General features: G+C 34.3%; 1 protein-coding gene across 1 annotated transcript in view; it reads left to right on the plus strand.

Moving 5' to 3' along the window:
• The window catches only part of LOC150076738 (lysosomal alpha-glucosidase-like), a 69372-nt gene that overhangs the window by 47037 nt on the left and 6855 nt on the right, over positions 1-15480 (plus strand). Inside the window, exons 9-11 of the mRNA XM_090386632.1 lie at positions 4395-4597; positions 7600-7733; positions 12600-12751. Coding sequence (XP_090242758.1) covers positions 4395-4597; positions 7600-7733; positions 12600-12751 — 489 coding nt within the window. The remainder of the gene's footprint in view (positions 1-4394; positions 4598-7599; positions 7734-12599; positions 12752-15480) is intronic.

Consider the following 15480-nt stretch of genomic DNA (forward strand, 5'->3'; position numbering starts at 1 on the left):
CCCACACATGTCCGTGTAACAACAATGAACGACAATCTAGTATATGAATGCTCAATCACGTGGCCATGTATGCACAACTCTTGTATCTGTTAAATTTTTATCTCTAACGTCCATATTCTGTTAGAATCTGATGTTATAATGTGGAAGAAAGGGTCTATTTACCCTGAAAGCTCCATTTTTTAGTCATTAAAATTTATCACTAGACATATACTGTATTGTTATTTTCTTTTAGTCATGGAATCCAGACCACAGGCCCTTTTTTTCATTTACTGCTCTTAATACTGCTTTGAAATCCATGTCAGGCCACCAGAATATGAGACCATCTTGTAACTGGCATTATTAGTACTCCCCCCTTCTCTACTGGCCTGAGAGAGAGAGAGAGAGAGAGAGAGAGCGAGCAACTCCTTTTTTGTGACACAGTAATAATTATGGGGTCCATCTCTACACAGATTCATCTCAAATCAGATGGTCCAGCAACTTTAATGTTCAACTTTTATGATTATTAAACTATTGAAGTACTGCAAAGGGATGCCAGATTAACTTAATCTTCTCTGGTCTCCAATTTTTTCTCCTCACTCAATTTATTCCTGCTCATTGTTTGGAATTGGCCTTCCTTCCCAACATCACAATTTGTAACCTCACTAGTTATCAAAAAACCTTAGGAATAATGAAAAACAAAGGGTAGAGGAAAACTATAATGCTTTGACCCTGCTCAGAAGAAAATTGCCTCATGCAGCTATAAGGTCCATCCACATGATGCTTCCTTTTGTGTATGAAGTGCATGCAGTATTGAGTAAAAGCATATTCAGCAAATTAGAAGATGCATGACTGTCTGTGTTTACACATTACCACAAATTTACAGTTTTTTTCCCTATATTGGTGTTCTTATATGGTCAGCTATGATAATAAATATGAAAGAAGATACTTCTCTACTGCATACAGGGAAATAAATTTAATAAAAGATAGTTGGCATTAAATTAAATTAAATTAATTACAAAAATAACTCATACTCCTGTGTGAGCTAGACAGTTTATGGCTCGTTATCTGCTAATTTTTACCAGTTATTTCTACCATTCATTTCCATCATATTTATTGTTTAATATGTCAGTGGATTGATCCACTTGTTTGTGAAGGAGTCTGTGCTGTATTTATTTTTTAAATGGAGGCAGAAGGAAAAGAAGCAGAATAGTTAAAACAGAAATAGTCTATAGCAGATTAACTGTATTTTAATCTGCTATAGACTGCTTGCTGGCATTTGACCTTTATCAGCATTTTGAACAGTTGATGAAGAAATATTTTAAACTGAACAAAAATACAAAGTTGTTTGAATTACAAGATGATGGAGTTGCAATTTTGGACATTCTAATAAAATAAGGAATTTAATTAGAATGTCCAAAAAAAGTTGTATTTTTCTTTAAAGTCTTCTGATGTTATTTGCAAAAATAAGAATTTCACTTTTCACTTTTTTTGATGCCAACTCACTATTTTAAACTCATTTCTTGTAGTATATATCCATCTGAATACCCTTTCAAGTTTGCACCCTCAGCATTTCAAATTATTAATAGTCCTCTGTGAAATTTAGATTTTTTTCCCCTTATTATCAAATGACATGTTGAAAATAAAAAAAAGAGAGAAACTTTGTTTACACACATGCTTGTTGTTGTTTGATTTTTAGGAGCATTAGCAAATAAGGCCATATTGCTCCGGGATATGCGGTGGTCATTCCTTGACCTTTCCGCATCCTCCGCATTTGGTGGTGATGGGCTCGAACCCCGGTCTAATTAAGAAGCATGTGCTACGCACTGCTGCTCCTTCCCACCTGGCTACAGAGGCACCTACACACACACACACATGCACTTGCTCAAATCAGGTTGATGCTGTGAATGGGCAGCTAGTTAGTTTGACTGCATAAATCACACCCAGTTCAGCCATGCAGGAAGAATATGGGTTAATCAGAGTATTATAAACTGAAACTCATAAATTGTTCAAACTGATTGCATCTTTGTTGTGGTGCAGCATTATGAAAGTAAATTTCATACTAAGTGAAAGTAAATTTCATACTAAGTGAAAAGGGCTATACATTGTTGCTTTTAAATAATTATAAATATCAAAACTTGTATTGAAATATGGAAATAAATATTTAAAAAATGAAAAAATGTGAATATAATTTATTTATGTTGTGAATAAGTTGTGAATACAATTCACAGTAAATTGTAAATAGTGAATAAAGAGTTTTTCACTGTAAATACTGTATCATTTCTTTCACAATACATAATTGTTAATCCCTAGTAATGTATCTTTTCTTTCATACTAGGTAATCGTTGATCCCTTGTGGTCACACCAGATCCATCTGGCATGGTCTGACTGACTGCTGTTGTACTTGTGCTACTTCATTGCAACATGCAATGGTTATGCACTATTTTCAATAAAATAGTGCTTGACCTTGATGTGTGCCAGAGTTGTGAGTTTCTAGTTGTGATTGCTGCATATGCAAAAATGCTAAAAATGAGGCATTTGTGTGGATGCAGCTTAATACAAGGATTTAGATGTGATCTCTCGTGGTTCTACATAATACGTACATAACTAGCAAATATGTAATGTGTAAATGATTTAGTAATAATAATAATACAGGGGGGGTCCACAAGAAACTGCTTTGAATAAGTGCTGCTGTAAATATGTATAAGCTATTTGAAGAATGGTTTATAGTCTTTTTTTTTGTTTGTTATTGCAGAATAATTTGAACAAAAGAAAAGTACAGTGCAGGAGAGGATTGAAATTTTAAAGTAGCATACAAAATATGAAAATTGTGTAGCAGTTGCACTCCAATTTTTGTACATAAGTCACAGTAAAGACATAAAGCAATCAAATTGCGAAGAAGTTTGATGAAAAGAGAACAGTACACAATCTACCAAAATTTGGTAGACCTTTTATCTCAAAGATATCTGCTGATTTGGAACTTGTAGAAGAGGATATCAAAAGAAATTCTGAAAAATTCTCAAAGAAAGAAAGAAAAGTTTAGAACTTAAAATACCTAAAATGAGCTTACATAGAATCATAAAGGAACTTAAATACAAGGTTTACCATCCCATATTACTACAAAGTTTCAATGAGAACAATCTAGATAGAAGATTGGAATTTGCCAAATGGATTTTGGCCATGAGAGTTACAAATCCAGATTTCATTGACAATGTTTTGTGAAATAGTGAAGCCACATTTAAACTAATGGAACTGTTAATCACTACAACTGTGTTTATTATTCTTAACAACCTCCAGTTATTGTTTAACATGGATTTAAATGTACTTTGAGAGTCTGGACAAGAATTTGGACATGAGGTGTTCTCAGACCTTTTTTTCTTTGAAGGAACTATGACAGGAGAAAGCTATCTGAGGCTGCTAAAAGACAAAATAATACCATTAATGCAGTCCAGAATCTATTTTTGGCATTTTGTTTTTTTTTTTTTATGTGGGATATAGTACCACTCACTTTTCATAAAATGTCTGCAGATCATCAGATAAAAAGTTTCCAGGTCAGTGGATCAAACAGTAGGGTTCCATTGAATGGCCACTGCATTTCCCAGATTTAATACCCTGTGATTACTTTGGGGGGGGGGATTCTTAAAAGGTAAAGTATTTAGTAATAAACACAGGTATCTGCTGAAGCTTTAGCAGTTAATATTTAGGGAATTTGAGAACATTTTGAAGAATTATACCTTGCTATGTGTTGCTTTATGCCAAAAGGACTACAATTTTGCCAAAGACTAAAATAGTAGCTATATTGAACGTATGTAAAAATTTTTTTTTTTGTTTTTTAATTTAAATATGCCCTTTCTTTTGTACCAGATTTAATTAAAGTATATATTTGAAATAGTGTTATTAATCACAATCAAATGTGTTTTCTTATTTATGGACCCTGTATAATAATGATGATAATATTCTGTTGGTAATATATCCATGTTTTTATCTTTTTTTTTCTTGACTTTTTTTCTCTTGGATGAGAAGAGAAAAAAGCTATCAGAAATTTTATTTAAATGATAATATATCCTTTTCACATAGTGACATTACAACTGGCTGGCTTTTAATCTACTATAGACTGTTAGCATTTGACTTTGTCAGCATTTTAAACAGCAGTTATTTTGAATATTGGAGTGTTGCATTTTTAACATTTTAGTTTGTTGGTATAGTGAATATAGACAATTGTAGTGCATTTAATAATTTCACAGAAATATTTTCACATCTCTATTTTCTTCTTGTTTCATATATTGTAATAAAAGTGTATGTCTGATATTTCACAAGGTTTAGATTTTGATTTCTTACATTGTATCTAGTAGTTCCCAAAGAAAGATGAATCGCTATTAAAATTGTAATATTTTTTTCTCAATTTTTTTTTCTGTTAGGATATGAATGAGCCATCAAACTTCTACTACAATGGAACTGTAGATGGTTGCCCTGATTCCTCTCTTGAAAATCCAGCATATCTTCCAGGAAAAACAGATCCACTTCGTGTCAGAACTCTTTGTATGACTGCAAAGCAGCATATTTCAGAACATTACAATGTTCATAACTTATATGGAATCACAGAAGCCATGGCTACTTATATGTAAGTATGAATAACTAATGTGTATCCATCTTTATTTAAAATTTACTTTATGTTATCAAAGAGCTTGTTGCACTTATTGCATTTCTTCAGAAGTTTTTTAAGTTAAAATCATATGGATTTACATCTCAGCTCCTCAAAATTAATTGAGTAAAATTATTTTTTTAAGAATTATGCTGTAAAATCCTTAAGAAACAAACATGCCAAATTTTTACTTATTGATCAACATCATCATATAGGAATGTTGCTGTATTACTAAAAACCCATAAAAAGTGCAAAAGTTAATTTCAAACAATGTAAAAGAAATATCAATGCATGTTCACATCATGAATTTCTCTCTTCTCCAATTTAATGTCTGTGCAGAGGTCTGGGTGAGGATCTGTATGCAGAGCCATAACGCTGATTAATCCCACCAAGAAATTTCTAATATTTATTTATCTTCATCACTCTTTTTAGAACTTTCATGAGATTATAGAAAAGTCAAAGCAAATAACAAGGGACATGTACAATTTAGTTTTAAATCAGCAGTCCTATTTAAGTAAATGTAATCAGGATATTATTAATAATGATTTTAAGCATGACACAGCAGTATGTACACCCTCTCTATTGACAAATGATATCAAACAGCTCTTGAAAAATGGAGAATAAATGCTTTCCTTTTGTATACATGAGGATTGTTATTTTTAAGGACCCAAGCCAAACTTAGTATAAAAGGATAAAGAAAGAATTTTGATTAGCCCTGCTAACCTTGTATCCTTTATATTACAATTCATCACTGCTCAAACACCTTTAAGAGAATAAATTTTCTTTTCTATTTGGCAGTCCTGATGGATGACTCCTGATTTGGCAGTCCTGATATTGCAGATTCAATTTGCTTTCTTAAGTTATTAAAAAAAAAGCAAAAAACAGAAAGGTTTAGGTTTCATTTCATAAATCTCTGTAAAAAAGCAAAAATTCCCACTCTGAATACTTTTCATAAAAATTAATATCATTATTATTATGAAGATAGTATTAATGCTCATCATATATTAGGCAAAAAAAATTAACATTTTTGCAAGATGTTACAGTTTTTGTATTTTTCATTATTTGTTTAAAATATGAGACACCATTATTACAATCTGTTTCATGTCTTGTTGGTCTGTCATCAGATAACAGATGATCTCTGTTAGTGAATCCATGACCTTTTATAAATGGTTCTGTGTGAGGTACCACTTGGTATAAAGAAGTTAAAATTTATTTTAGCATTTATGACTTCTTACAGAATATGCATAAGAGTATAAGGCTCCTCTGTAGCCAGGTGGGCAGGAGTGGCAGTGCATAGCATACGCTTCTTGATTAGACCAGGATTCGAGCCCGTGCCCACCAAATACAGAGGATGTGGAAAGGTCAGGAATGACCACCGCATATCCCTGGAGCAATATGGCCTTAGTTGCTAATGCTCCTAAAAACCAAATAACAACAACATAACAAATAAGAGTCTAAGGCTTAGATAGTCTCCAATTTAATAATTTATAACTTGCTTTATTCTGTGAAAAATTTAAAAAAACATTTTTTCAGATATGATCTTTTATAGATATGATCTCTTGATCATATCTATAAAAAGCATCATGTTTATGTGCATATTTTATACTCAATGCATTGAAATCAGAAAGAATATGTGGAAGGTACTTATGAACACATGTAAGTGTTTTCCAAAAGTACACAAAGCTTGTGGAGACATTGTCATCTCCTTTGTAGCTAGTGCTTTAAGATGGTGTGAATTTTGAAAAATAAGATGCAAAAAATAAAATAATATAAAATGGAAACTATATAAAGAATTAATCTGCTGATGTCTCATCTCAATGGGATCCAAAAGATCACAATGAATGAAAAACATAAAGGACACAGCATTTCAGTAATTCCTAAACCTTTCACAGGCCTGGTAATTTGGCTCTCTACCTCTATGGCTTCTTTTATAATAAATAAAGTTTTTGAAGTTTTTGTGTTTTTGTTTAGATCTTGTATAATATAAAAATTGTTTCTTGCATCTGACTCCTGTAATCATATAATAATAGTTTATCAGGTTGGTTAAGCAAGATTTTTCCTTTAAAAAGTTTCAAAGTGAATATCTGTTGTGATCCGTTTAGGATGTTATATTCTCAGGATGAAACAGTAATGCGTCCTTGTCCATTCACTATAAATTTCCCCACTGAAAAAGGATTAGAGGATTAGTGAGTTTGGCAGAAGACAAACTCCAGGGGCTCACATCTGGTGAGTATGGGCTTGGCACACCCAGGGTCCTGAGCTGGATATCATCATTCTTCTCTTTCTTGGTGATTCCTCTCTCTCTCTCTCTCTCTTCTCTCAGGGTAACTCAGGAATTTTTTGAATTATTTTTTTGGCTGGTGCAGCATAAGCCTCAGGCTTCCTTGCGCATTTTGGCTAATAATAATAATAATAATAATAATAATAATCCTCTAATCCTTTTTATTGCCAAACAAATGACATCAGTATGAAGAAAGAAAATATATTATTACATAAAACAATCAGAGAAATTCAGAACAAAATTATATTATACTCTCTAATAAATGTTTTGGACCTAATGAAATGATTCTTGCAGAAGTTGTCTTCTGAAAGAATTTTTGTGATTATTTCTCATTATTGGATTAAAAGATATACAAATTTTTCATAAAATTAGATCATATCCAAGAATAATATCACTTTGTTACCATTAGCACACAGCAGATTTGCTTTTTAGAGCAGCAAGATAGACAATAGCCAATTCTGATGGAAGTTGTGCTAAAAGGATGTAGGACCTATATTATCTTTATGAAACTTAAATTTGGGAAATACAGTTTTGTTGATGAATTAGCTCTACTAACCAAACAGTTTGGAACTGCACTACTTAAAAAGCAGTTGATAAAAACAGGATTTATTTTTAATTTCACATTTGTATTTCTTGAGAAGGCAAATTTTATTTTAATAAAAGATCAAACATTTCTTGATTATTTCTTTCATTGGTCTAGTGCACTGTCTGAAATTCGAGGGAAACGTCCTTTCATTATCTCAAGGTCTACATTTCCAGGTGCAGGACATTATGCTGGACACTGGAATGGTGATATTTACTCCACTTGGGAGGACATGCGGTGGACAATACCATGTAAGTCGTTAACATAACATATGCAATTCATAAGCATTAGTATTTGAGGTGAGAACTGCTTACTATCTAGTATTATTATTATTAAAACTTTTTCAGCTTTATGGGCTTTTTTTTTCACCCCTTGAGGGTACTGGTATCAAGTGCATGGGGTGGTTGGTTGTGTCCGGTTACTATTATTATTGTTATTATTACTGTTGGTCGAGGAACTCTCTTACTGTCTTACAGGGGTTCAGGATTGTGGCTTTCTGGAGTTTCATGTACATGTTCTCTGGGAGGCCTATTGCTGCTAGGTTCTTATGGAGGCTCTTTGGCACTATCCCATGGTTGACATGGTGATTGGGTGGTCATTACTTGTTCCATATGCCCCATTTCTTTGACTTCCTCTCTTAGGTCTGAGTATTTACTGATCTTTTCCTCGTGTATTTTCTGGAGTTTGCTGGTGTTGGGCACCGCTATGTCAATCAGGTAGGTTGCCATTTCCTTCTTGTTGATGAGGATTATGTCTGGTCTCTTGTGTGGGATTGTCTTGTCCATTATTATGGCATGGTCCCAGTATAGTTAGTGAGTAGAGTTCTGTAGTATGTCCTGAGGATCATACTTGTAATATGGTAAACTTTCTTTAATCAGCTGGTATTTTTGTACTAGCTTCTGATGTATTGTCCTAGCCATCTCATTGTGTCTGTGAATGTGCTCTGTCTGGGTGATCACCTTGCATCCTGCAGTGATGTGCTGGATTATTTCTGGGACCACATGGTATCAGCAACATGTCATTTGTTACTCTGGAGTCCTGAGTGATGTATTATTTCCTGTGGTTCCTGGTGTTGATTACCTTATCTTGGATGGCAAGCATGGATCCTTCTGTCTCAGGGAAGAGCTTTCCTTTTGAGAGCCAAGCATTGGACGCCATCTTATCCATATAATCTTGATGGAGGTCATTGTAGTGTCTACCATGGAGTGTTTTCTTCTTTCTGTCTTTGTGTCCTTGTTTGTTCTCTCTGTGTCAGTGTGGTCTCCTTGTTGAGGTTGCGTGTTATGTGCCATTTGTCTATTTTTCTTATGGCTTGTTAGATTGGTGCAATATTTTCCTGAAAGTAATCCTGCAAGTTCTTAATCGCTTTTTATTTTCTTGTTCAGTGAGATCAGTCAATCCCCTCCTCCTTCTTTATGGGCTGTGGTCAGTCTCTTGATGGCTGATTTTGGGTGGTGTTGGCAGCTCTCAGTCATTATTATTCTGATCAATCTCATAATTTCCTCCAGCTTGGTGTTGGTCCAATCTATGACCTCGAAGGAATACTTTAGTACTAGGACTGCATAAGTGTTTATGGCTGTGACTGTTCCCATCATTCAGCTTTGATTTTAGCATCTTCTCAGTCTCTGATGGTATTTCTCAGTGAGGTGGGCCTTGATCTCCTTGTATCAACTGGTGAGCCTGCATCATCATCATCATCATCATTTATTTATTCATTCTGAATAAATATTTATTGTTTTCTGTCATATATAACAGAATTTTTACCATTATTGTTTTCTGTATTTATAAATGATATTGATGATGGTATATCAAGCTTAATGTCCAAGTTTGCAGACGATACGAAGGTTGGCAGGGTTGTCAAGGACACTACTGACACTATGCTACTGCAAAGGATCTGGAAAGGTTGAGCAGATGGGCTGAGAGGTGGCAAATGAAGTTTAACATTGACAAATGTAAAGTACTACATATGGGAAACAGCAACCCCAGAGCAACGTATCAACTCTGACAGTGGTAGAGAATGAAAGGGATCTGGGGGTGGTTGTGTAGGCAGATATGAAGTTTTCTGAGCAGTGCAGATGGGCTGCAAGAGTAGCTCATGGTGTATTGTCGATGATATATAGGAATTTTTCTAGCAGGGATAAGGAGGTGATTATTTCCTTGTATAAGGCAATGGTCAGGCCACACCTAGAGTACTGTATACAGGTCTGGAGGCCTCATTTCAAGAAGGATGTAGGGATGCTGGAACGAGTACAGAGAAGGGCAACAAGATTGGTGAATGGAACAAAGGGGTGCTCTTACGAAGAAAGGCTTAAGTTTTGCAAATTACAGTGTCTGGAGACTAGGCACCAGCGAGGTGATCTGATTGAGGTGTATAAAGCCTTGAATGGTTTGAGCATGCTCAGTGCTGATGGGATTCTTCCTCTTGCTCAGAAAAATCACCTGAGAGGGCATAAATTTAAATTGAGGAGAGACAGATGTAGGATAGACGTGAGGAAATTTGCCTTTAGCCAGCGGGTGGTTGGTAGGTGGAACAGACTTCCATCCCTTGTAGTGGAAGTTGATAGCCTAAATAAGTTTAAGGCTCAGCTGGACAGGTATTTCGAACGAACAGAGGGGTGAAGTGGAAGTGGTTATTTTTTATTTATTTATTTATTATTATTATTTTTTAAAAATTTTTTTTTTTGGCTGATGCTGCATAAGCTTGCTTTCTTGCATCAAATGCCTCTACTAATGCTAATGCTAAATAAATTCTGAAGCCATGAACTGCTAGTTAGTATGTGGTCTCATATTTTCTTGCATTTAGTTATTGCATTTTTAGTTGTTTGAATTCATTAAGCATATATCCATTTTTTGCATCTAAAGATGCTATAGTATCAACTTTTTTTTTTATTGCATCCCTTCTTTCTGAAAATTTTAGCTCATGTATTCCCCTATATATATTTTTTTCTGGTTTCAATCTTTCCAGCTGTATAACATATGTAAAAAAAAAATGCCACATAATGAAAAACTAGTAATATAGACCTATTAGATAAAATTAAATATAGTAAAGTAATAATTTTAAAGCAACAGTTTCTTTTTCATTAATTTGGTGTATAGGGGTACATGTATCAATTGACAACCACTGCTGTGTGTTTTGCAGTTTCAAACTTATTCATTCATATTTTTTATGTGGTCATTCTGGTAATCAGGACATATCTGTTGCAAATACTATAACAGAAAGGTACAAAAATTTGGCACATAACCCTGAAGATATCCATACTTAAAAGTATGGAAGAGGGAAAAAATATTTTAAAATTAGTTTTAGTTTAAATCTATTGTGATATAGCAAAAATCATTTTGACACTAATTTTAAAACCATTAGAGTTTGTTTAAAAAACATTTCACACAAAGGTTGTTCAAATGAAAATGACAACAGTTAAATAAAAGTTGAATTTCACAAAAAAACAAGGAATCAATGCATGCCAGTCTTCATTGTAGCCACCATTATGTTTTACACATTTTAACCAGTATTGCTCTAACGCTGGGATTCCTTGAAAGGTTTGTGGTTTGTTGACTGACGTTGAAGCCATCCATGCATCACTGCCTTGACCACTTCATCTGACAAGAAGTGATGTTCTCTTAGTGCATCTTTTAGTGGCTTCAGAAAAAAAAAAAAAAAAGGTGATAATTGCATGAAGCCAAGTCTGGTGAATAGGGAAGGTGGGGTAATAGGGCAAATTTTATATCCCGATTAATCATAGAATGGGTGCCTACAACATGGGACTGTGCTGGGACTATCTGCCTACAACTATGTGAGGTAAGCCTGTACGGCACTACTCTGAACTTGCATGTTTGCTTTCTGGTCTGTAATGGTATACCTAAGATTAATCAGTGCTTACTATGTGTTCTAGAAAGGTGCCTCCATTATGCTCATACTGTTCAAGAAAGAATTGCACACACTTTTTCAAGAGTGCCATGCTTCACTGATAATAGTATGCACTGAATCAATGCTATTCTTGAATGCCATGGCAATTTCTTCACTAGTAATGATAATATGACAGTTTCCTCATGTGAGTTCTTCCACTTCGTTATGACTTCTGGTGTCACAACACAATGTGCTTGCTCTAGTTGAGGAGAATCCTCAACATTTTGAATACTATTCTTAAACTTACTCACCCACTTAAAGATTTGTCATTGATTCATGTATGCTTCACTATACTGAGCAATGTTCTACACTAAATTTCAGCAGGTTTTATTCCTTTTGTATTCAAAGAGTGGATTACAGACTGCATGTCTACCTTGGATGACTGCAAGAATGCTGCCATCTTGAAAATTGACTGTTTCCAAATAGTGCCAGCAGATGATGCTGGCACTATTTGGAATAATATGACACACATCTGAGAGGCTATAAATTAAAATTGAGGAAGGTTGGTTGCAGGTTTAAATATGTGGAAGTTTGTCTTCAGCTAAAACATAGTTGATTGTTGGAACAAATTTCCATCTGTTGTTGCTTGCTATGGAGGTGGATAGTTTGAATAATTTCAAGAAGGAACTAGACAAATAATTGGAGGGGCTAGACAGGCGATGTGAGAAGGGTTTTTTTTTTTTTTTTTTTAGTTTTATCAAATTTTCATCATTTTAAAATGAACATTATGCATTTTTGTGTAAAATTGGTTTTGCAGTTTTTATTTGAATTATATTTGTATTTACTTATTTTTACTGTATGTATGGTATTGGTAAGTGTTGGATTTATGTATTTCTAGTTTCTGTTTGAGCTATCCCTTAAAGTAATTATTGAACAGACTTCAATAAATTTATATCACTTGATTGCAGAGCTGATTAAAAATAATAATTTGTTTAATATGATAAAAGAAATTAAACTATTGAGTTCTTTTATACCTACAGTTATACTGTATTTTAATATTAACTTTAACATAAATTAAGTTTTGAATAAATGGAAACTGCATTCATATATAGTAGCAGTCTCAATATTTGCACAAAAATTGAAATAAATTTCACAGTTTTGTAATAATTTCTTTAATTTTATTAAATTTTTAAAGTATTGCTCTCAGTATATAATAGCTAGTTTGAATGTAATATGACTACAATAATTCTGACTTAATTACTTTTTTCTTAAGCAATAATCAACTTTAACATGTTTGGAATTCCTCTGGTTGGAAGTGATATTTGTGGATTTCATGGAAATACAACAATTGAATTATGTGCAAGATGGTTTGCCCTGGGAGCCTTCTATCCATTCTCTAGAAATCATAATGACATTGATACCACAGTAGGTTTCTGTTATATCTCTAATATTGTATGTACAGTAATATTCTATATTTAAAGACAGTCAACATTTATTTAATTATATTTAATTGTAACATTTAACATCATTATGCTACAAAACACCTACATGTTTTGTAGCATAATAATGACTATCAGGATGATCTGAGAATATAGGTTTTGTCTGTAATTATTGATTCAACCACATAGGAAAGCTGTGTGTACATGAGAATATTTCACATGATTTAAATATTAAAACTGAAACCAGACCTTTTATTGTTATTAAATATAATAACCAGTGGCAACAAGTTATTATGTGTAATGATTAGTTAGGTTGATTTCTGTCACAAAATTATGTACCATATTTCCCCATGTATAAGACGCATCTTAATTTTGGGGCCCGAAATTTGAAAAAAAATGTATTACATAAAGTTATTGAAATCAAGTTTTATTCATCATAAAATTCAAACAATTCCTCATCACTGTCAAAACTCCCATCCATTAGCTTGTCCTCATCTGTGTCTGATGATGAATCACTGTCTTCATATATTGCCTTGTCCTCAGTTCCATCTATGGCATTTGAAATGCCACCCTTCTTAAATGACTTGACAATGATCTCAATCTTGATATTATCCCAGGATCTTTTCACCCAGGTACAAACTTCTCCTATAGTTGGTTTCTTCACCTGCTGGTGTCAAATTGTCCCCAGAAGGCTTCATTTATTGGTTCCATTTGTCTCTCATGGCAGCTTTGAAGGGTTTGTTAATGCTGACATCAAGTGGTTGGAGCTGGGATGTCAAGCCTCCAGGTATGATGGCAAGTTTTTTTTTTTGCTCTGTAGCAATCTTCTTTGTGTTTTTTGTTATGTGTGCCCTGAACTGATCAAGCACCAATAGGGCAGGTTTGCATAAGAGCCCACCTGGTCTCCTGCTCCAAACTTTCTCAAACCAGATCTTCATTCCAACCTTTGGCATGAATGTGGACAATCACTCCTCGAAGAATGTCTTCTTTTGGCATTTTTTTGCATTTGAAAATCAGCATAGGAGGCAGCTTGGTTCCGTCGGCACAACAAGCTAGAACAATGGCTCTTTTCATGTCCACTTGTCTTCACAGTTAGTTTTCACCCCCTTCTTATCAACAGTTCTGTTACTTGGGACATCAAATTGAAGGGGGACTTCGTCCATATTTGCAATCTGTCCCAACTCAAACTGATGTGTCTTCCGACATTGAATGACAAAATGATGAAATTCAAGGACCTTCTGCTCATAGCTTTCAGGCATCTTTTGGGCAAGTCCGGTGCATGTACGCATGCTTAGTCCATTCCGTTTCATGAATCCGAAGCAACAATTGTGTCCTCCTTTGAAATCAGTAAATTCTTTTTCATCAGTAATTCTTCTTTCCTCATGCTGAACCATCTTTGTGGACACAGGAATTCCAATTGCCCTTTGCTCTTCAATCGATATCTTCAATTCCCTCTCTAAATCAGGCCATTTTGCTGACTTGCCTCTCATGGCCTTCTTCTGCCATGGCATTTTCAGTAGGGTTTCTTCTTCCCGTAGCCAATCTCAAATTGTTTTCTCAGTTGGAGGAGGACCAAACTTACATTCAGCAGTACAATTTCCATTCACTTTTGCAAACTGGATCACTTTTAACTTGAATTCAGCACTGTACGAAAATCTTTTCTGAGCGATTTCTGGGCAGAATGTGGCAAAATGTAACCTAATGTACCGGTAACAAGTGCGAAACAATGAGCGCAAAGACAACAAGCACGAAAAAGCGGGAAATGCAAGAAAAAATTTTACAACCATTGTATAAGATGCACCCAGTTTTTAGACCCCAAATTTTTCGAAAAAGGGTGCGTCTTACACATGGGGAAATATGGTAAGTGTTAGTAAGTACAGGCATACCTCGGTTAACGTTACCTCTGATAACGAAGCTTCGATATAACGAAGTCCGCAATTTCAAGCCCCATTTAACATAAAAAAAATATTCCAGTTTAATCACCTGAAATCTAAACAAACTGAAGAAATTACGGAAACCTTTGGGGCTTCTCGTGGTTGGTTCGAGAAATTTAAAAAACGGGCCAGGATTCATAGTGTAAAATTAACAGGAGAAGCTGCAAATAAGTTTCCAGGAAAACTAAAGGAAATAATTGAACGTGAAAATTTTCCACCAAATTTGGTGTTCAGTGTTGACGAAAGCGGTTTGTTCTGGAAACGGCTACCAACAAAAAGCTTCATTTCTATTGAAGAAAAATCAGCTGCTGGGTTCAAAGCAGCCAAAGACCGTTTAACGTTACTCTTTGGATCAAATGCCTCTGGCGATTATAAATTAAAATTGTTATTAGTTTACCATTCAGAAAATCCGAGGGAGTTAAAAGGTAACATAAAAATGAATTTACCTGTAATATGGAAAGCAAATAGAAAAGCGTGGGTTACCAAGGAGTTATTTACTGATTGGTTTGTTAACCACTTTTGTTCTGATGTAAAACGGTATTGTCAAAAAAACAACTTTGAAGAAAAAGCTCTTTTGTTGTTAGACAATGCTCCGGGACATCCTACTGATCTTAACACGTTGGACACATGCATTCCTGTCAAAGTTGTGTTTCTTCCAGCAAACACAACTTCCCTGATTCAACCATTGGATCAGGGAGTAATAGCATCATTTAAAGCTTATTATCTGCGTCGAACATTAAGCAATTTAACTGAACTAGAGGATAAAGAGGAAATGACAGTT

Source organism: Mastigoproctus giganteus, chromosome 12 (assembly GCF_048544385.1).
Source record: "Mastigoproctus giganteus isolate SK-2022 chromosome 12, ASM4854438v1, whole genome shotgun sequence".
In the NCBI taxonomy this organism is placed as follows: Eukaryota; Metazoa; Arthropoda; class Arachnida; order Uropygi; family Thelyphonidae; genus Mastigoproctus; species Mastigoproctus giganteus.